This window comes from Drosophila takahashii, chromosome 2L (genome assembly GCF_030179915.1).
Source record: "Drosophila takahashii strain IR98-3 E-12201 chromosome 2L, DtakHiC1v2, whole genome shotgun sequence".
Classification (NCBI taxonomy): Eukaryota; Metazoa; Arthropoda; class Insecta; order Diptera; family Drosophilidae; genus Drosophila; species Drosophila takahashii.
Window position 1 is genome coordinate 26936015 of NC_091678.1, and position 21590 is coordinate 26957604.

The 21590-nt window shown below is 35.3% G+C and overlaps 2 protein-coding genes and 1 long non-coding RNA gene across 4 annotated transcripts; 1 reads left to right on the plus strand and 2 right to left on the minus strand.

The window, feature by feature from the left end:
- The first annotated feature begins 9723 nt into the window (after positions 1-9723).
- Positions 9724-11027, plus strand: LOC138913545 (uncharacterized). Its single transcript, XM_070217500.1, has 4 exons — positions 9724-9778; positions 9826-10225; positions 10292-10394; positions 10454-11027. The coding sequence occupies exons 1-4, from the start codon at positions 9755-9757 to the stop codon at positions 10998-11000; spliced, it is 1074 nt and encodes a 357-aa protein (XP_070073601.1). The 5' UTR covers positions 9724-9754; the 3' UTR covers positions 11001-11027.
- LOC138913547 (uncharacterized) lies at positions 11022-12152 on the minus strand. Of its 2 annotated transcripts, none has more exons than XM_070217506.1 (4): positions 11930-12152; positions 11665-11881; positions 11471-11598; positions 11022-11401 (listed from the first exon to the last, which is right to left on the minus strand). In XM_070217506.1, exons 1-4 carry the CDS (start codon positions 11943-11945, stop codon positions 11079-11081), a joined length of 684 nt encoding a protein of 227 aa, XP_070073607.1. In that variant the 5' UTR covers positions 11946-12152; the 3' UTR covers positions 11022-11078. The 2 variants fall into 2 exon arrangements, with proteins under 2 accessions (XP_070073607.1, XP_070073612.1); XM_070217511.1 differs by having other exon boundaries at positions 11023-11401; positions 11665-11872.
- Positions 12153-20388: 8236 nt separating this feature from the next.
- On the minus strand, positions 20389-21370 carry LOC138911976 (uncharacterized). The gene is made up of 3 exons (XR_011417610.1): positions 21292-21370; positions 20998-21073; positions 20389-20557 (listed from the first exon to the last, which is right to left on the minus strand). It is a non-coding gene; the product is annotated as an uncharacterized lncRNA (long non-coding RNA).
- Between the last annotated feature and the right edge of the window lie 220 nt (positions 21371-21590).

Sequence of the window (21590 nt, forward strand, 5' to 3'; positions counted from 1 at the left end):
ACACATTTTAAAATCATTAGTGGGCGATTTTGGGCGTTAGAGGGGGCGTGGCGCTCGGCTAAAAAAAACTTGCGCTGCGTAGGAGGCCCAAGAATATGTGTGGAAAATCTCAACGTTCTAGCTTTTGTAGTTTCCGAGATCTCAACGTTCATACAGACAGACAGACGGACAGACAAACGGACAGACGGACATGGCTAGATCGACTCGGCTAGTGACCCTGATTAAGAATATATATACTTTATGGGGTCGGCAACGCTTCCTTCTAGCTGTTACATATTTTTGCACTAATACAATATACCCTTTTACTCTACGAGTAACGGGTATAACTACCAGGAAACGAAAGCCTTACACATATGAACTCTATATTATAGAATTTTTCAAATGTGACCACTTCTGACGTGAGAGTTGAGTTCACGGCAATTAAAACACCACCGCCGGTAGTGTACTTACCAGGAAAAATTTCTGATTTTAAGATCTCCTAAATACAATAATATGGGATGCAAAAGAAAGACTATTCGAATACAATTTAGATAACTTACTGCGCAATCCTTTAGTATTCTGATAGGAAAGAATTAAGCTAGTTTTTAGTTTTTTGACGACGATAGGGTAGAAGATGAAGATGACGCACTACTTTGGCCTTGAGTCTAGTCTGCACGGGTCGTTTTCTTTTATTTGTATTCCTAGTTTCGAACTCCTTTACCACTATAAGATCTGGCCAGAAATCTTCAGAGCAAATGGTTGAAAAGAATTAAGATAAACATTCAGCTGTGTCAAATAGTCCGCGAGCTCTTCATGTCAAATAATCCGCGAATTCTTCACTTCGAATGATTCAGGTATTCTAAAGGTCGAATAATTCGCGGATTCTTCATGTCAAATAAACCGCGAATTCTTCACGTCGAGTGATACGGGTATTCTTTAGGTCAAATAATTCGCAAATTCTTCAGGTCAAATAATCCGCGAATTCTTTTGACTTCAAGGATCTTACAGGGGTGGTCAAAAGTATTTTCACAAATGTAAATGTTAACTGTACTTATATTTTGAACTAATAATATAAACTTTTGGCACCTATAGAAAGAGCACTTCAATCCATTCAACCCATTAAGACCCCTTTACAAAGTGAGCAAATTTTGCGAAAGTCAAATTTTCGACTTTTTTCCTGGGGCTTAAAACAAAATTGTTTTGATGCAAAGTTGTTCCCCAATCAAAATTAATAAGACCTGCAAAAAAAATGTTTCAAAATATTTTTCCTTGTATTTTTTATGATTTTTTGAATGGAGACCTCTCAGAAAAATTTTGTATGAAAAGGAAGAAAAAGCGGCAAAAATAGCTATTTTCAAAAAATCATAAAAAATACAAGGAAAAATATTTTGAAATTTTTTTTTTTGCAGTTATTATTAATTTTGATTGGGGAACAACTTTGCATCAAAACATTTTTGTTTTAAGCCCCAGGGAAAAAGTTGAAAATTTTATTTTCAAAAAAAATTGTCTAATTTGCTCACTTTTCAAAGGGTGCTTAATGGGTTAAGAAAATTTTTGTGTCATTTAAACGGAATTGAAGTGCTCTTTCCATAGGTGCCAAAATGTTTATATTATAAGTTCAAAATATGAGTACAGTTAACATTCAAATTTGAGAAAATACTTTTGACTAGGGTTGTATACCATACAAAAATATTTATCCTGCCTTAACAAAAATAAAACAAGAAAGGAAGCTACCTTCGGCCAGCCGAAGCTTATATACCCTTGTAGATAAAATAATGCTCACTCGGTGCAATTTTAGGGATTCCAGATTCAGCGTTTCTATTTATTTAAATTTTGTTTTTAAGTAGTCAAGAATCAAAACGCCTACTTCCTACAAAGTTACAATGAATTTTCTTATATTTGTTTGAATATTCTTATGGTAGCCTTAAGATATAGTGGTCCGATCCGGCTCTCTCCGAAATATGTACTACCTGCAATAGAAAGAAGACTTTCGGGAAAGTTTCATCGCGATAGCTTTAAAACTGAGAGACTAGTTCGCATAGAAACGGACATACGGACAGACAGACAGACGGACAGACGGACATGGCTAGATAGACTCGGCTATTGGTGCTGATCAAGAATATATATACTTTATGTGGTCGGAAACGTCTCCTTCACTGCGTTGCAAACATCTGAGTGAAATTATTATACCCTTTACAAGGGTATAAATATAGTTATTTCTGTGATCAACAGATTAGAGATATTTTTGACCTGAGTCATGAGTTATAGGGAGTCATGAAGTACTAGAAAAGGCTTACTTTTTTTTATATTGCTTAATGATTTTTGAGGAAAAAATCAATGCATGGGAGGCTTTGCCTAAAATAAGATTGACATTTGTAAATAAAAATGTTCCCCTCTTAACTTTATATGAGAAGTCCGAGTCTTCTTAGGCGTTAAATGTCTGGAGACGGACATTAAAGTTGATTATTGTTGATTGTTGTAGTCATTGTTGTAGTCAAAAAGTTGATTGGGTGGTCAAGAACGTCATTTCCTTAGTGTGCTATCTAAGCCCTCATTTAAATATCCAACAAACCGAAAATAAAACCGCGAATTCTTTGGCATATGGATGCTACACACAAACAAAAAACTTGGTAAAATCAACTGTAATAATTGTCAAACAGGCCCCAACCAGCAAAATGGTCAATTCTACTAAGTAACAAGAGAGAACGCTATAGTCGAGTGCCTCGACTATTAGATACCCGTTACTCAGCTAAACAACTTAATAGAAATATGCCTTCTTATATGTTTTTTGCCGCTCGATTTTTACCCAGGGATCTCTTTCTAGAAGAGGCTTTCTAGAACTTTCAATTCTGCCTAGCACATCTTCCGTCTCTCTCTAGCGCCCTCGAATGCACTTGTGAAAAACGTATACGAGCAAAAAGAGACAAAATGCGCGCCCCATTTCAAATAATTTAAAATTTGCATTAACATAATGTGAATTAGAGTGACCACAGAAAAAAAGGCAGATTTTTTCCAATGCCATTTCTTAGATGGCGCTAGTGTATATTGTATCAAATAACAACACCTCTTAACGAGGTAAAAAACTAGTGACGATCGCACCTTCAACATACAAAAGTTCTGATATCAACATTTGTGACGAAAAATTATTACACTCGTCATTAAATAGACTTTCTAATATTTTCTCATTCGGCCCGCCCTAGCAAACTATTCCAGTCTTTTTCCCTTCACAGGCATTTTCTATTGCAGCGTGCCGAATGAGAAAATATTAGAAAGTCTATTTAATGACGAGTGCAATAATTTTTCCTCACAAATGTTGATATCAGAACTTTTGTATGTTGAAGGTGGGATCGTCACTAGTTTTTTACCTCGTTAAGAGGTGTTTTTATTTGATATCAGAAGTTTTTGTTTGTATACATTTGCTCTCATAGGAGCTAATATATACATTTAAATTTAAATTGGTCAATCATAATTTTTAAACTATTGTATTTTAACAAATTAAGTTAAAAAGGCGTTGAAGTATTTCAAAATACCTTTTAAACGAGGTATAGCACATGTCTGTACCTTTAGTAGTGTAGAACTTACAAACTAACGAAATTTAGCTATTTTTAGCTTTTTCCCGCTAAAGTAGCGGCTTTTTCCAAAAGTCGTAGAACAAAAGATTCCTATATGGAACTCTTAAGTGCAAATTTACTGATTCCATGACCCTAAAATACAGTTCGGATACCCTCCCACAAAATTCAATACTCAGGGAGCGTTAATTGTTCGAGCTGGCAAAAGTGGCTATTTTCGAATAAAAATTACGTGACTTTTTACAGTAATGTGTTGTATACCAAAATTTAAGGAATCTCAAGGGCTATACAGTTTAAGGTTTTAAAGAAAATCGTTAGAGCCGTTTTTGAGAAAAATAAAAAAAAGTTTTATAAAATTGTCTTTTGTTCATATTTTTTTAAGTATTATTACTTTTCCCGCTAAACTAGCGAGTTTTTCCAAAAGTGGTAAAACAAAAGTTTTTTATATCGATGTGATGAACGTCATATCAAATTTTCAAAACTTAAAAAACATGTTTTGGACAAACTGACAAACTGACAAACAGAATTAAATTTTCATTTTGGGAAGACGAAGAGAATCTTATTTTGGCAATAACTTTTGAACGGAGCGTCGGATTTTGACAAATGACCCCTCATTCGACGGGTATTTTCAAAAGGAATACAATTAAAACATTGCGAGGGGGCATTTATCCCCACCGGCCCCAACAGCTCCAAATTTCGAAATTTTCACTTTCACCGCTCTCTCTCCCAAGCCAATTGATTTTCTTAGAGTCTTGGTATGCAATCCTGTTAGTTTTTGCAATACCTTTCGATAGGTGTATCATTCATTATGATCGGACCATCACAGTAGATTTTCATTTCTTCGTGTATATATAGTAGTCGCCTTCGCACACTCTCCTGGTGCGCTTCGTCACTACATGGACTGCCGTCCATAGTGATTGCGCCATCTACCGCCAGATATTGGTACTACTGGTCATGAAAGGCGGAAATGTAGGCGCTGGCCAGGTTTAAGCGTTTATTGGGTTTGTGGGCGTCAGAGTGGGCGTGGCAATTTTTTACTTGGCCAATCGATAGGTATTGACGAAGCGAATACATATCAGTTACTATTTTCATAATAGCTTCAAAACTGTGGGCGTTAAAGGGGGCTTGTGGGCGTTAGAGGGGGCGTGGCACCTTTTTGAAACAAACTTGCGCTGCGTAGGAGCTCCTAGAATATTCATGCAAAATGCCAATCTTCTAGCTTTTATAGTTTCCGAGATCTCAGCGTTCATACCAACAGACAGACAGACAGACAGACAGACAGACAGACAGACAGACAGACAGACAGACAGACAGACAGACAGACAGACGGACAGACAGACGGACAGACGGACATGGCTAGATCGACTCGGCTAGTGATCCTGATCAAGAATATATATACTTTATGGGGTCGGAAACGCTTCCTTCTAGCTGTTACATACTTTTTCACGAATACAATATACCCTTTTACTCTACGAGTAACCGGTATAAATAGTCATTTCACAACAACAAAATACACACAATTAGCAAAGACACAAATCCAAAGCAAAAACAAAATACACGTAACAATTTTAATAGTTACGTAACTATCTTTGTTGGTCAATTTTACCAAGCAAATTTTTTTGTGTGTATATATGCATGGTTTAACAATAGCATTTACCAAGTAAACAAACATTGGTCGCCAAAAGGAGAGCAACAAAATCTATACCCGAATTCTTAAACGTTAATCGGCTTTTAGATTGACATTCCCAGTCGGACCGTTACACAAGAAAAATGTACATTTTTCCTATAGAATTGGATGCAGCTTGTACATGAACTTTTCTGAAAATCCCCATTCGCTTTTATTAAGGGCTGGGTCGAGTTTTCAGTATATCGAAAAAGCCGGAAAAATTCAGCATATGCTAAAACTTTTGCGCTCTCCGGTGCTCGTATTGCTGGTTGCGCTGTTGTTGCTTGATGCAAAGTTGCCAAACTAAAATCGTTGTCTTTACTAGTAGGTCTAGCTACTACAAAATTTTTATTTTACCACTTTGTTAAGAATTGATGGAGCAATATGAGGATCATTTTTTTATTCGGAAACCGCGTGTATTCCGGCGGACAGAATTTAAATTTTAATTTAAAATTCCCTTAAAAAATACTTAATTTAAAAATTAAAAATTTTTAAAAATATTTTTCTGAAAGATATTAATAGTGTATTTAGACTACTAGAATCATTTTCGAATATTCAAAAATGTTGCAAGGCGTTTACATTTTAGATGCGGCCTTAAATCATACGAATTTGAAGAAAAACAAGAAAGGAAGCTAGCTTCGGCCAGCCGAAGCTTATATACCCTTGCAGATCATTCCTATTAATTAACAAATCGCAAAAATGTTCAATTTTCTAATATTTCTCATTAATTTTCCGATCGTTCCTATGGCAGCTATATGATATAGTCGTCCTATTTTGATCAAATTAAAATTGAAATTCGGAAATATTTAAAAAGAGTCATATCCTAGAGTAGAAGATAATACAATAAAAACCAAAGAAGCTAGAATTTATTTCCTATTACTTTTCCATTAATTTTCCGATCGTTCCTATGGCAGCTATATGATATAGTCGTCCGATTTTGATTAAATTAAAATTGAAATTCGGAAATATTTAAAAAGAGTCATATCCTAGAGTAGAAGATAATACAATAAAAACCAAAGAAGCTAGAATTTATTTCCTATTACTCTTCCATTAATTTACCGATCGTTCCTATGGCAGCTATATGATATAGTAGTCCGATTTTTTAAATATTTAATTCGAAATTCAGAAATATTTAAAAAATAACATCCCCAAAAGTAGAAGGTAATATTTCAAAAAACACCGAAGCTAGAATTTTTTTAACGTTTTCTTTTCCGATCCTTCCTATGGGAGCTATAAGATATAGTTGTCCGATCCGACATATATACTACCTGCAATAGAAAGAAGACTTTTGGGAAAGTTTCATCCCGATAGCTCAAAAACTGAGAGACTAGTTTGCGTAGAAACAGACAGACGGACAGACGGACAGACGGACAGGGCTAGATCGACTCGTCTAGTGATGCTGATCAAGAATATATATACTTTATGGGGTCGGAAACGTCTCCTTCACTGCGTTGCAAACTTCTGACTGAAATCATAATACCCTCTGCAAGGGTATAATGACATAAAAGTCGGGCGTTACTTTTGTATTCCTTTACATTCAGGTGTAGGGGAGAGGTCTGTAGGTTGAGACACCTTTTGTTTTTAGTCTCCCATTTGGACATTCGCTTTTGAAACTTCACGTGTTAGGTACCGATCGAAAGCTTAGTCTTTTAGCTGTAAAATAAAGCAAAAAAAATTGTTTTTCCCTTGGGAAAATTAAAAAATAATTTTTTTTGAAAAGTGCCAAAAAATGACAATTTGAAAAAGAGGTCTGTAAGTTGAGACACTTTTTAAAGTCAATAATACTCACACAAAAAGTACTCCAAACTATAAGGAACTATTTATTTATGTTAATTTAATCAATTTTAGCTTGTCCTAAATCATTTCCCATCCATTTTTTAAGAACTTAGACCAAATAACAATCAAAATCAAAAGGCTCTTTGAACATTCACTTTTCCCCTAATATCAAAGAAATGTACTAGGCAGAAAGCGACCTCTGTTGGCCTCAGGCCTTTTTGTATGAAAAACGGGTGTCTCAACTTACACAAAATGGGATGTTTCGGGAAAAAATAAATAACTTTTGTTCTGACTGTCACATTAAGCTGATTCTTTTTTAATTAGTTAACAGTTTATATACTAATGTTTTAAATCTCTTACCAAGTTAATTTGAAGACGTTATTAATGACGAAGCGCACCAGGAGAGTGTGCGAAGGCGACTACTATATATACACGAAGAAATGAAAATCTACTGTGATGGTCCGATCATAATGAATAATACACCTATCGAAAGGTATTGCGAAAACTAACAGGATTGCATACCAAGACTTTAAGAAAATCAATTGGCTTGGGAGAGAGAGCGGTGAAAGTGAAAAAGTGAAAATTTCGAAATTTGGAGCTGTTGGGGCCGGTGGGGATAAATGCCCCCTCGCAATGTTTTAGTTGTATTCCTTTTGAAAATACCCGTCGAATGAGGGGTCATTTGTCAAAATCCGACTCTCCGTTCAAAAGTTATAGCCAAAATAAGATTTTCTTCTTCTTCCCAAAATGAAAATTTAATTCTGTTTGTCCACTTGTCCACTTGTCCACTTGTCCACTTGTCCAAAATATGTTTTTTAAGTTCTGAAAATTTGTTATGACGTTCATCACATCGATATAAAAAACTTTTGTTCTACCACTTTTGGAAAAACCCGCTAGTTTAGCGGGAAAACAGCTATAAGTAGCTAAAATTCGGAAAGCCGTAACTTCTATACTACTAAAGCTACAGGCTTGTGCTGCATCTCGTTTGAAAGGTATTTTTAAATGCTATAAACGCCTTCTATATGCAATTTGTGTAAATGTAATACTTAAAAAAATATGAACAAAAGACAATTTTTTAAAACTTTTTTTTTAGCTTTTTTTTATTTTTCTCAAAAACGGCTCTAACGATTTTCTTTAAAACCTTAAACTGTATAGCCCTTGAGATTCCTTAAATTTTGGTATATAACACATTACTGTAAAAAGTCACGTTTAAAAGTTATTTTTATTCGAAAATAGCCACTTTTGCCAGCTCGAACAATTAACGCTCCCTGAGTATTGAATTTTGTGGGAGGGTATCCGAACTGTATTTTAGGGTCATGGAATCAGTAAATTTGCACTTAAGAGTTCCATATAGGAATCTTTTGTTCTACGACTTTTGGAAAAAGCCGCTACTTTAGCGGGAAAAAGCTAAAAATAGCTAAATTTCGTTAGTTTGTAAGTTCTACACTACTAAAGGTACAGACATGTACTATACCTCGTTTAAAAGGTATTTTGAAATACTTCAACGCCTTTTTAACTTAATTTGTTAAAATACAATAGTTTAAAAATTATGATTGACCAATTTAAATTTAAATGTATATATTAGCTCCTATGAGAGCAAATGTATACAAACAAAAACTTCTGATATCAAATAAAAACACCTCTTAACGAGGTAAAAAACTAGTGACGACCGCACCTTCAACATACAAAAGTTCTGATATCAACATTTGTGACGAAAAATTATTACACTCGTCATTAAATAGACTTTCTAATCTTTTCTAATTCGTCACGCTGCAATAGAAAATGCCTGTAAAGGGAAAAAGGCTGGAATAGTTTGCTAGGGCGGGCCGAATGAGAAAAGATTAGAAAGTCTATTTAATGACGAGTGTAATAATTTTTCGTCACAAATGTTGATATCAGAACTTTTGTATGTTGAAGGTGCGGTCGTCACTAGTTTTTTACCTCGTTAAGAGGTGTTTTTATTTGATTAATTTTAAATGGAATTTTGAAAAAAGTAGACAAAAACTTTTTTGGTGCAAAATGGTACACGACTCTCACAGCTTAAATCTGGCTAGAGCCTGGCTTATAATGTTTTCCCCAAAAGTTTTGTCAGTAAAAAGGACTACAAAAAAAAAATAAAAAAAATTTTTTTAGTGGAAAAGTTTTGAGAAAATTGAGTGTCTCAACTTACAGACTGTCTCAACCTACAGACCTCTCCCCTATCCCTGAAAACTCTAGCAATCAAAAAACAACTCAAAAGCAATTGTTGGGTTCCTTCAAAAATTTTCCGACATTTCCATAGCTAGGCGTTTTGAAAAACGTTTCAGTAGGCTTTTTAAAATGTTTCCCTTTGCAGCCCATATTCAAAATCTTTTTGACATAAAAAACCCGACATTTGTATTGCTAAAAACAACCCCCTGAAATGTCGGTGTCCCCGAAAAAATAGAGGTTTATAGCCCAGTCCCACAGAGCACGTAACGGGGGAACGGTTGGAATTTTTGAAAGATGTGAAACACATGGTCCCATAGAACCCCTTTCATAATCTACCATCCCCCATCCAAATATAGTAGACGTTAGTAAAAAAATTACAAATATTCTATTGAATTTATTATAATTCCAAGGGGCAAGAATGGATAATTTGGCAATGATTATGACTGTGGTTCAAGAACAAAGCTTGATGTTGCAGCAGCTAATGGTGGCAGTTAAGTCCAAACAGCCAAACAATTCAATTGACGAAGAAGATGAATTGGAGATGGTCAGATGGTTTTCAGCTTTCAAGTCTAAAATGCCAAGAAGAGTGTGGATGAAGGTAAGAAATACCAATTAATAAGGCAGGTTTTATTTTAAGATTCATAGAAGCGGTATGGATCTTTTTGGGAAAAGGATGTTCCCGAAAACAGCGACTCATTTTTTAAGGAGAGCTTTCGGATGGAGAAGGCAACCTTTTTATTTTTGGTGGGTCGACTAGAAGTTTTGCGAAAGAGGAATACCAACTGGCGAGACGCGATTCCTCTTGAAAAGCGGATTGCTATTGCCTTGTATACTTTAGGTTCCTCTGCGGAGTATCGGGCTGTTGCAAGGCTTTTTGGAGTTGCACACAACACTGTCTGCAAAATACTCCATGAATTTTGTCGGGCAGTCATCGCGGAGTTTGCAAGCGAATTTATGACTCCCAATTACCTTACACCTGAAAAGGTGGAGGAGTGCGTTAAGGGTTTTGAAGAAATTGGGTTTCCTCAATGTATCGGTGCAATTGGTAAGAAATAAATTCTAACTTATCTACTTAATACAAAATATGTGTTAAAAAACGATATATTTTAAGATGGGTGCCACATCGAAATAAAACCGCCAGCAGCAGAAGCAGTCGACTATCACAACTACAAAGGCTGGTACTCAACGGTACTATTTGCTCTCGTAGACTACAGGCAAGTTACCTTCACTTAAGTATCTTATAAATATTTTAAATATTTTTAATTTATTACAGATATAGATTTAGCTATGTGAATATCGGCTCTGCAGGGCGATGCAACGATTCCACGATTTTTCAAAAGTCTAGCCTGGCAAGGAAAATTGCTACAACCCCGATCCTTCGAGAAAAATCTCGGAACATCTGTGGCGTACAAGTTCCCATTGTTCTTATTGGAGACTCGGCTTTTCGATTTTCCCAAACTCTGATGAAGCCATACCCATTTTCCACGACCGCGTCTGCAGAACAGCGATGTTTTAATTATAATTTGTCGAAGGCTAGACGAGTTGTAGAAAACGCATTTGGGCACCTGAAGGCGAGGTTTCGCTTCATAGGGAAAGGACTTGATAGCCAATACAAGAAGAACAATGCGGTTATTTTAGCTTGTTGCATATTGCACAACATTCTGAATGAGCACAACAGCGCTATAAATGAAAACTGGAATCTGACAAGCACCAACTTAAGAGAGCAGCCAAGTCAAATTAATATGTCCGCAGATTTCAACCATCCAGCTGAACAAATAAGATCAGCTATTGCAAATTACTGTTTAAACAGAAACCAATAAAATATTCAGACATAAATTTATGCTTCCATTTAATTAAAATAATTTATTTCATTACTTAAAAAATTTTTAAATACAATTTTATTTTGATTCTCTCAAGAACTTAAGTAGTTCGGATTGGAATTTTTCCTGGCTTTTTGCAACTCGTTCAAGGATTGCGGTTTGGTTTTTTTGATGCTCGTCGTAGGACTTCTGCTGCTCCCTTGTGAGCTCTAGTCTGTCCCGAGCGACCTCTACAAGCTCGGCAAGATGGTCTTGCTTTGCCCGCTTTGCAGAAGAGGCACCGCTGGCAGAGATTACAGATATTTCTGATGTGGTGGTAGAGATCCCACGAGCGCTACAGCTTGGCGATTCGGAATTCTCGGGGTTTAGTTCAATGGTCTCCTCTAAGTATTCCTCAACATCTGCAATGAACACAGTTTATTTAATTAATAAATAAAAAAGCAAATAAATATATTAATCTGCTAACATACTCTCGTTGTCCAAAGTATTCGCCTCCATGCTGTGTATGCGAAACGGGCCGAGAAATGAGTGCACCTTGTCGAAATGCTGCCAGGAAGAAGGAGTTCCGCCGCTTGGACCTATTTTATTTTTTTCTAATCTTCAAAGTGAAAAGGATATTATATTTCATTGTTGCCAATATTTGCAAAGTAATTTTACTTATTACCTGTACTTCTTGGTCATATTTTCAAGCTTGGTCCTGACATCTCGGAAAGAAATATTGAACCCAGCCTCTTTCATGGATTGGGCCATCTCCAAGTATATATGCGAGTTTTTTCTAGGACCGCGCAATTCAGCAATGCTGTCCTGCCACAAATCAACTAGGAGACATTCCATGTTTGTGGTCCACTTTAACCTTCCCGTGGTAGTTCTTTCTGTGTTGGCTACAAGTATTATTACACATAAATATTATCAAAATAATATTGACCTACCAGCTTCTGCTTCCATTTTCCTGATTTTTCGTCGTTATTTTTTTTTTTCACTGACAGTGTCAAAATTTGGAAAACTATCGGCTTAATATCGCCTAGGAACGGTTGGATTTGGAACGATAGTTGTGGATGGGGGAATAACTGGAATAATTTTTGAATAGAAAATTCCTTTGGAACATCCGTCAAAGAGATGGGGGAAGGTGGATGGTGCTCTGTGGGAATGGGGTATTAGGTTTGCTTTTTGACACGCACTTGTATGAAAAACAACATAAGGGCTACTCAGTTTCATCCGATACATTTGAATTTCTTTCGATCAGCATTTAAAATTAAGCCGCTGAACACATAATCCAATGCATTTTGTTAAATCTTCTTCAAATTAATTTGAAAAAAGGTTAACGAAGCCTTGGACATTTATGAAAATGATGCAGATTCAAACTCACAAACTGAACCAAATGTAGGACGAAAAAAATTGACATTTAAAAGCATCAAATTCAGGTTTGAGGGTACCCGACAATTGTTTTTGTGTTGCTTTTGATTGAGTAAACAAGGAAAACAAGGGAGTTTCTTAGTTGTTTGTTGTTTTTGAAAGCAACTCTCCGAAAAAACTCTAGTGTTTTCTGGGACACACCTGATTTTCTAGTACATTTTCGAACCGTCGTCAAACATTCGAGAAAATTTTCTCTTCTTCTATACACAGTTCATTTGTATGGGGCGAAAAAAGTGATGAATCGTATAGGGGGAACGTAATCTTTAAAGGATTCTAAGCCATATTGGCGAACATACTTATGGTCTAAAAAGTTCACCGACGCAAGGACAAGGACCTCAAAGTTCGAAAAATGCTGAAATTGGCCAACTTTCCGGAGGTCTCAGAGGCAAACGGATTCATGGTTTGTTTTGATGTTTAAAAACTTTAACTACTTTAGAAAACACAGAGCGGCAACACTACTACTACTTTGACCGCAACTGTATACTTTTATGTTTTTTGACTATGTTTTCTAGAATTTGTATCTCCCTTAAAAAAATATCAAAAATATTCTAAGTATGGGGTTTTTTTTTTTTTTTTTTTTTTATTTGATGGACGTTGATGCACTACGAGCAGTACAAACAAGTGGCCCAACGATACCAAGCAAGTGCTTGTTACGCGCGGGACCCTTTATCAATTAGGGCAAAAATGCGAGTTCGCGAGGAAAAGACATGAAACCAAATAATACAAATACTACAACTAAGATTGAAGCAAATGAGATAAAATTTTAGTTTTTAATACGGGGATAGATGTTGAAGTGCAAATTAAATGATAAAGATTGTTATAATTTTTACATAGAACACGAAAAGGCTCATGCAGAGTAAAATTTGATGTACATCGAGGCAAATTAAGAGGGTAATAGTTTCGTGTTAGTCTAACGGGAACATTAAAAGTTAAACGGTTTACCAGTTCTACGGAATCAATATCACCTCTTATAAGATTTTGCATAAAAATAGTACCAAGCATTATTCTACGGTTTTCAAGTGTAGGTAAATTAAGCAATAGTAATCTACTCTGGTAGGAAGGTAGCCTTACGTTTTGATCCCAGTTCAAACTACGAAGGGCAAAAAGAAGAAATTTTTTTTGCACCGACTCAATACGGTCGATGTGCACTTGATATTGTGGGCTCCAAACTGAAGAACAATATTCCAAAATAGGACGGACAAGGGAGGTAAATAATAATCTGGTTGGGTAATAGTCTAGAAGAGCGGCCTGAGCACCAAAAACCGCGAAAAAATTACCCTCGATGGACCGCGATTTCTTAGGAATTTACGTGCAGAAGATTATTTGCGGAAATGCATTGTTCTCTTGTAATTGCATTTCAAAGTTGCGTGTTTTGCTATAAAAACAAAGTAGGATTTTCTAGGATTTTGAGGTGTTTTGTGTCATTTTGCTATAAAAAACATATGGGCTTTCCGTTTGTTGTCAAAATAATAAGCGTTCGAAAAAATTCGACAAAAATGTGAAATTGTTTTTATAGCAGGCCAGACCCCACAACCGCGAATTAATATCCTCGATGGACCGTGATTCCTTAAGAGCTTGGGCGACCATGGATGACCAACATATACATTTTTAAGATGTGTCTTAAGAAATCGCAATCCGAGGAGGATCAACCTTAGTCTTTATCAGTACCTCCTTATACTTGTAACTTATTTGTAATAGTAAATAAAATGCTATATAAAACTATGGTTAATGATTGGACAGTAAATATTTATTTATAAAAAATGCTGGTTAGTGGTACAGATTAAGCCTATTCTTTTTCATTGTCCGTATCGGTGGATTCCTGAAATTTAAGATAGTTAATTGTTAGTATTTAAAAAGAGATGGGAAATGCTAAAAAAGCGCCGGAGGCAAAAAAATTAAAAAAAAAAAATCGCGCGATTTTTTTTTTTTAATTTTTTTGCCTCCGGCGCTTTTTTAGCATTTCCCATCTCTTTTTAAATACTAACATCGCGTTCAGGATTAAACAATTCGCCCATTGCTGAGAAAATTGCATGGAATCTTGAGGTGTGGTTTGGGTGCCTTTTCAAAAAAGTGAATCGCGCTAGGTACCCTTGGGACAGTCCTTGCTCTTTAGAACAACTCCATGTCTCTGCAGAAATGCAAACACTTCTTCTTCGTCCATGGCAAGAAAGTCTTTATAAGAAATAGTGCACCCGTTGCAGGAATCCATAGTAAACAAAAGCCATTTCTGATTAAGCAACAAAAGCCTACTTGTTTTTTATAGCAAACCCATAAATTCCTAGAAAATGCTACATTGTTTTTATAGCAAAATGACACAAAACACCTCAAAATCCTACTTTGTTTTTATAGCAAAACACGCAACTTTGAAATGCAATTACAAGAGAACCATGCATTTCCGCAAATAATCTTCTGCACGTAAATTCCTAAGAAATCGCGGTCCATCGAGGGTAATTTTTTCGCGGTTTTTGGTGCTCAGGCCGCTCTTCTAGACTATTACCTCTGGTTGTATAAGGGTCATCAAATTCCTTTGACCAACGCTTTATAAACCCAAAAACACTCATAGCTTTATTGACAGTGGCCATTATGTGGCAATCAAATTTAAGTTTTGGGTCGAGAAGAACACCTAAATCGTTTATTGAATATATACGGTCGAGTGGTGTATTTTGAAGAGAATAACTAACAAACGTAGGAGTGCCCCTGTAAAAAGTCATAACGTTGCATTTAAGGCAGTTCAGATTTGAAAGATAAAGAGTTTATCTTTTAAAAAACTTTAACATCAAACCATGAATCCATTTGCCTCTGATACCCCCGGAAAAGTCCTTCCTTGCGTCAGGGAACTTTTTGGAAATTAAAATTTATTGACACAAAATGTTCTTAGCCCATTAAGACCCCTTATTTGGCTAACATAATGTGACGTCACGCGTCCCCATATGTTTGTATGTATGTTCTGCTGGCGCATGTATGTATGTGCATATGTATGTCCTGCTGTCGCAATTTAAGTGTGACCGCGCAAGGGGAAAATGAAAATACCACAGCCAAAAAAAATCGATTATATTGCAAATCTTAAATAATCGTTAAATTCTAATATTACAGAAATCCCATTAAGCTGAATTTTACGGTCGAAATTTTCCTTAAAATTGCTTTTGTTTTTTAAAATTCTCAGAAATTGCAAAAGAGTTTAATATTTTTAACATGTAAATTTAATCAAATTCGTATCCTATCTATTTTTTTCTTAAAGAAATTTTTTTTTCAAATAATGTTCCTAGGCTTTAATGGCAATGGATTGGGAATTTAATTACATGCTCAACGCAGTATGACATTCTATATTGAAATAATATGTTTTAGACAAAATATTAATGTTTTGAATGAAATTAGTGTAAGGATTTGTGTCGAAAAAGGAATCTGTTTGTTTCTGTTTTGTCCATCTGTTAACTTATGCAAACAATCCATAATAATTTTAAAAAGATTTAAAAAAGACACATGTTTTTTTAAGTAGTTTTCAAAGGACAAAATATTTTTGTTTTTACGGATATCAAGGGAAAAAGTTCTGATAAAATCTTTTCTCGGTTTATAGAATAAAAATTTTAAATTTAAAATAAGTACCAAAGATAAAGCAATGCTTAATATTCTATTTTAATTTCCGCAGGCGAAGCTGCGGGCTACAGACCCTGCTAGTATATAAATAAAATGTACGTGTTATATTTTTATTTTACTCATCATCTGTATTTAACTCGAAGTCCAAATTTTGTTCGAACTCGAAATGAAGCCATCTTTCTTTTCAAACGCGATCTCGCGTTCTCGTAATTTAAATGGGGCCGACCAGTCTTGTTTTTTTCAGAAAATTATATTTCTGATGCAAGCCAGCATGCATTTGAATTTTTGAAGCATTTAACATGCCTATTGTGTTTCTTTAGCAGCTTACTAACATGAGAAACAAAAGTTTTTAATGTCTTCTTGATGCCAATCAGCGTATTTTCAAACAGTCTGTTTTTATTTTTGAACCGTTCGCACATCCAGTGAACGGTATCGACAAAGCTGCGATACTTCCACACTTCCAGCAGTTCGCCCCTACTAATGTCGAGTTGTTTCGAATCTATTTAAATATTACGAAATGGCGCAAGTATGCGCAAAAGTTATACACGTATTACCACATTTTTACTTTTTGCAATCCTGCGTATCACACCCCTCAATAAGTTCCCGGCCTAACAAGGAAAAACACTTTTTTTTTTGAAAATTTTGTTTTATTCATCAATATAGTTTCTATCTACGGCTATACACTCAGTCCAGCGCTTCTCCAACCTTTCTATGCCATTTTTGTAGAAAGATGAACTTTTACCCTCAAAATAGGTCTCAGTATCGACAATCACCTCCTCATTTGATCGATATCTCTTGCCTTGGAGGTACTTTTTGAGATCTGAAAAAAGCCAGTAGTCACTGGGGGCCATATCTGGAGAATAAGGTGGGTGCGGCAGAAGTTCGAACCTCAATTCACTCAATTTCACCATTGTTGCCATAGACTTGTGGCATGGTGCATTATCCTGGTGAAACAGTGGTTTCTTCTTGGCCATATGTGGACGTTTTTCCTTGATAACGCGATCCAATCGATCCAGCAGTTTTATATAATATTCGCTGTTTATTGTTTTACCTTTTTCCAGGTAGTCTATAAATAAAATCCCATGTGCATCCCAAAATACAGAAGCCATAACCTTACCCGCAGATATTTGTGTTTTGGGACGCTTCGGACGGCTTTCACCGGCTACCACCCACTCAGAAGACTGACGACTGGATTCTGGAGTATAGTGGTGTATCCAGGTTTCATCCATGGTTACGTAACGGCGAAAAAAGTCGGTCCTATTGCGCTTCAACATGCTTAAACACGTCTCGGAAGCATCGATGCGTTGTTGCTTTTGGTCCGATGTTAGCAATCGCGGCACCCACTTCGAGCAGAGCTTTCTCATGTCCAAATGTTCATGTAATATCGTAAACACACTGCCTTCCGATATCTTTGAGGCATCAGCTATCTCCTTTAATTTCAATTTGCGATCGGTCAATACCATTTTTCGGATTTTTGCCACATTTTCTGGCGTAACAGCTGTTTTTGGGCGACCGCTGCGTTCAGCGTCTTTGATGTCCACACGACCACGTTTAAATTCATTGTACCAATCTTTGATGGTTGATTTTCCCGGAGAAGAATCTGGGTAATGTTTATCAAGCCAAGCTTTTGCTTCTACTGTATTTTTTCCTATCAAAAAACAGTGCTTAATCAGGACACGAAACTCCTTTTTTTCCATATTGTAGAAAAACCCAAAGGTTGTATTACTTAAAAATTTGTAACTTAAAAGCACGTGGTCACAGAGTTGTATAATTTTTACACAGAGCTTATGATAATCGACACTTTCGATTTGCTTACTACTGCTCCTTATATGTCGGGCCGCGAACTAATTGAGCGTGGTGATACACTTGCTAGTTCTACTCCACGAAACACAAATATTTATAGGTTAACTTCTACACAAAACATGGTTCAATAAAACAATTAAAAACAGCACAAAACAAAAGCATTTCTAGTGTAAGCCCTTTAAGCAATATTATACATACCTTGACGACGATTTTCCATAATTTAGCCGAAAAGAATGCGCGATATTTGGAAAAGAATAAATAATTAAACTTTTGGGACACTTCGTAGAAAAATTTAGGCGCAACCAACTTAACTCGAACAGCTGACTTTAGAGAGCTGTTAAAAAGCCAGGGATGGTCACAAAAATATTTTAAAAATAGTTTTATGATAGTTAAACATTTCTATAACGGATAAAAAAAAAAACCAAAAATTTGACAAAATAATTTTGGACTTTATGCCAAAAAAAAGGCTTTTCATCCCAATGTGCAGTGTAGAAGCATTTACTTTTGTCCTTTTTTATACCCTTGCAGAGGGTATATAATTTCAGTCAGATGTTTGCAGCGCAGTGAAGGAGACGTTTCTGACCACATAAAGTATATATATTCTTGATCAGCATCACTAGACGAGTCGATCTAGCCATGTCCGTCTGTCCGTTTCTATGCGAACTAGTCTCTCAGTTTTAAGCTTTCGCCATGAAACTTTCCCGAAAGTCGGAGCGAGCCGGATCGGACCACTATATCTTAAGGCTCCCATGGGAATATTCAAATATAAGAAAATTCATTGTAACTTTATAGCAAGTAGACGTGTTGATTTTTGACAACTTAAAAACAAAATTTAAGTAGGCACGCTGAATCTGGAATCCCTGGAACTACACCGAGTGAGCATTAAATTATAGGTATTTACTCTATCTGCAAGGGTATATAAGCTTCGGCTGGCCGAACCTAGCTTCCTTTCTTGCAGGGACCGTAATCATTATAAGCGATATTCAAAAAACTCAGAAATAATCATTATTTATGAGTTTTGTAAATATGTATCAGGAATAATCATTACATGCAAGCGAAAAAAAATATCAAAATAATCATTATTTGTGAGCGATATTATTTCGCTTAAAAATATCACTCAAAGTGCGATTGCAGCCGATTGTAGGTGGAAGCACAAAGCACATATACAGATAAAAAAATTATTATTATTATTAAAATTATTTCTTTGTATAAACCATTTAAAAAGCGGTTTTAAGTTTACAAGAGGTATGTGCGGAACATAACAATATACATACAAATACAAAAAAAATATCATTTTAACTAAAAGGGGAAAAAATGTGGGGTTCGAACTCGTTTTTACCGCACTGTGTGACTTGGTTCTGGGTGGAATAGTTCATACTCTCTAGTTAAGCCATTTCAGTAGCACATAAATGACATAAAAGTCTACTGTTGATAGGAAATGGGGTACGCACATACCTCTTGTAAACTTAAAACCGCTTTTTAAATTCCACCTACAAGCACACATTTAAATCTTTGCAAAACTTAGGTTACAACGGCTGAAATCGCACTTTGAGTGATATTTTTAATTAATTTAATTTATTTCTTACTTATTTCCTAGTGCTACAAGGATTTCCTTATAATTTAGTGCAGAAGCGAAATAATATCGCTCACAAAATAATCATTATTTGTGAGCGATATTTTTTTTCGCTTACATGTAATGATTATTCCTGGTAAATATTTATACAACTCAAAAATAATGATTATTTCTGAGCAATATCAATTAAAAATCAACCATGATCATGGCGGATTTGAAAAGGTTATCTAAATAGTATATAAATGGTGTATTCCATTTGGTTTTCCGACTATTATAAGTGACTGATTTGTATGTTCAAAAAATCAAAAATAATGATTATTTTCGGTCCCTGCTTTCTTGTTTACCTTTTTTTTTGGCTAATCTGTCCTGATTTTCAAGCTGAGTGTTGGCAGCACTGTTGAAATGTTAATATTTTTGTTTAAGGTTTTTATTTCAATTGTACTGTGTTTCACAAGGGCACCCAGAAGATAAGCTTAAAATAAACGAATGCTTTTGGAAGAAGAGTATCTCGGTGGAATTTAGCCTTTCTCGAATAGTAACAAATAATAACATTCTACCCGATCGAAATTGATTATCTAAAATATTGCTCTACACTCATAAAAAAAAATCGAAGAATTTCCTTAAAATCTAGAAAATTCTTTCTTGAATTTTTGCCAAAGGCGACCTTGCCTTTGTTTCAAGAAATGGTTTTTTTGAAAGGCACCATTAAAACAAGAAAAAATACTTCTTGTTTTAAGAAATTTAATTTCTTAAAACAAGAAAGGGTTTTTTAGAAAGCCACCATAAAAACAAGAAAAAATATTTCTTAAAACAAGAAAGGCGATTTTTGTTTCAAAGGTGGTTTGTTTCTTGTTTCAAGAAATTAAATTTCTTAAAACAAGAAAGGGGTTTTTAGAAAGGCACCTTTTAAACAAGAAAAATTCTTTCTTGTTTAAATTTTCTTTCAAGAAATTTATTTCTTAAATCAAGACAATTAACACTGAAACCCTAAAAATAAAATGTAACTTGGTTTTTTCTTTTGCATATTATATTTAATTACGTTGAAAACATTTAACACTTAACATTTAAACATTTTTAAATAACACATTTTTGACTTAAGAAAACATTATTATTACCCAAGGTCTGTTGAACTTCATATGACCTAAGGTAATCCATTTTCTTCGCCTTTCCTTATCTAGAAAAAAAGAGTTATTGGTATATCAATGATTTGTTTTTAGATAAACAACTTTTTTGAAATAATGTAATGTTAATAATAGCCAAAATACAAACACGATGGTCAGACGACCGATAGAGAGGAGCAAGACAGGTAGAAAATGAAGGGTTGAAAATCAAATTTCAGAGAGAGAGAGGCACGGGAGAGACACGTACATACATACATATATATTTACATACAGTCCTTTGCGCGAAGGGAGACCGAATGTAAGCAGGGCAGATCATGTCAATTTTAAGAAGGAGAAGAGAAAACATCGCGACGTGTAGGTCAAGCGAGCGAGAGAGAGGAGCAGAATATGAAAGGGTTGAAAATCGGGTTTCAGATCGGGTGAGCCGCGTACATGCATAGATATTTACATGCATACATAAGTATGTCAAACAAATACAACATATTTTTCGTACCTTTGACGGTTTTAAAACAAAATTACAGCTTCGCCAAACCAATTATTTGGCTGATGCAACTGCAGGTATTTTCAATCTGAAAAATAAATAAAATGCGAGTAATAAGATAAAGTTATTATAGAACTCTACACCCACAAATTTATGTACAAATGTATGTATGTACGTAGCTCTTAGCTAAAAAACAATTCAACTAAATTGGTATACGCTTGGTAAAGAGATTTGAAATTTATCCTTTAATTACATACATACAATTGTACGCCCGCTATACAAAAAATTATATACATATTTACATACCTTTGAATATTTGGAAAAAGGCTTCACCTCTTATCCGCTTGAAAATCACGTCCATCACTTACGTTTTTTTTTCACAACTGACGCTTGGGTGATCAGAGAAGTCGGTAGCCGGGTAGTAGTCGGGCCGAGTAGGCCCTTCGTCCCACTTCGTTTTTCTTGTCGTTAACATTCGGCAGCCGAAGGAAGTCAATGGCTACTTTTCTATATTCTAGAGTCATTTCATTCATAAAATGTTTTGGCTGCGACGGCAAAACAAACATATGAGATTTTCATTTTTCTATTTTTAAGAAAAATTCTTT

Bases quoted from the DNA above. Each gene is read 5' to 3' on its own strand.
- LOC138913545 (XM_070217500.1), top strand. From the start codon at position 9,755: ATGCCAAGAAGAGTGTGGATGAAG. The intron at 10,226-10,291 runs GTAAGAAATAAA...ATATATTTTAAG, and splicing joins TCAATGTATCGGTGCAATTG to ATGGGTGCCACATCGAAATA. The intron at 10,395-10,453 runs GCAAGTTACCTT...AATTTATTACAG, and splicing joins TTTGCTCTCGTAGACTACAG to ATATAGATTTAGCTATGTGA.
- LOC138913547 (XM_070217506.1), bottom strand. The intron at 11,599-11,664 runs GTAATAAGTAAA...TTCACTTTGAAG, and splicing joins AATATGACCAAGAAGTACAG to ATTAGAAAAAAATAAAATAG. The intron at 11,402-11,470 runs GTATGTTAGCAG...TGTTCATTGCAG, and splicing joins GAATACTTTGGACAACGAGA to ATGTTGAGGAATACTTAGAG.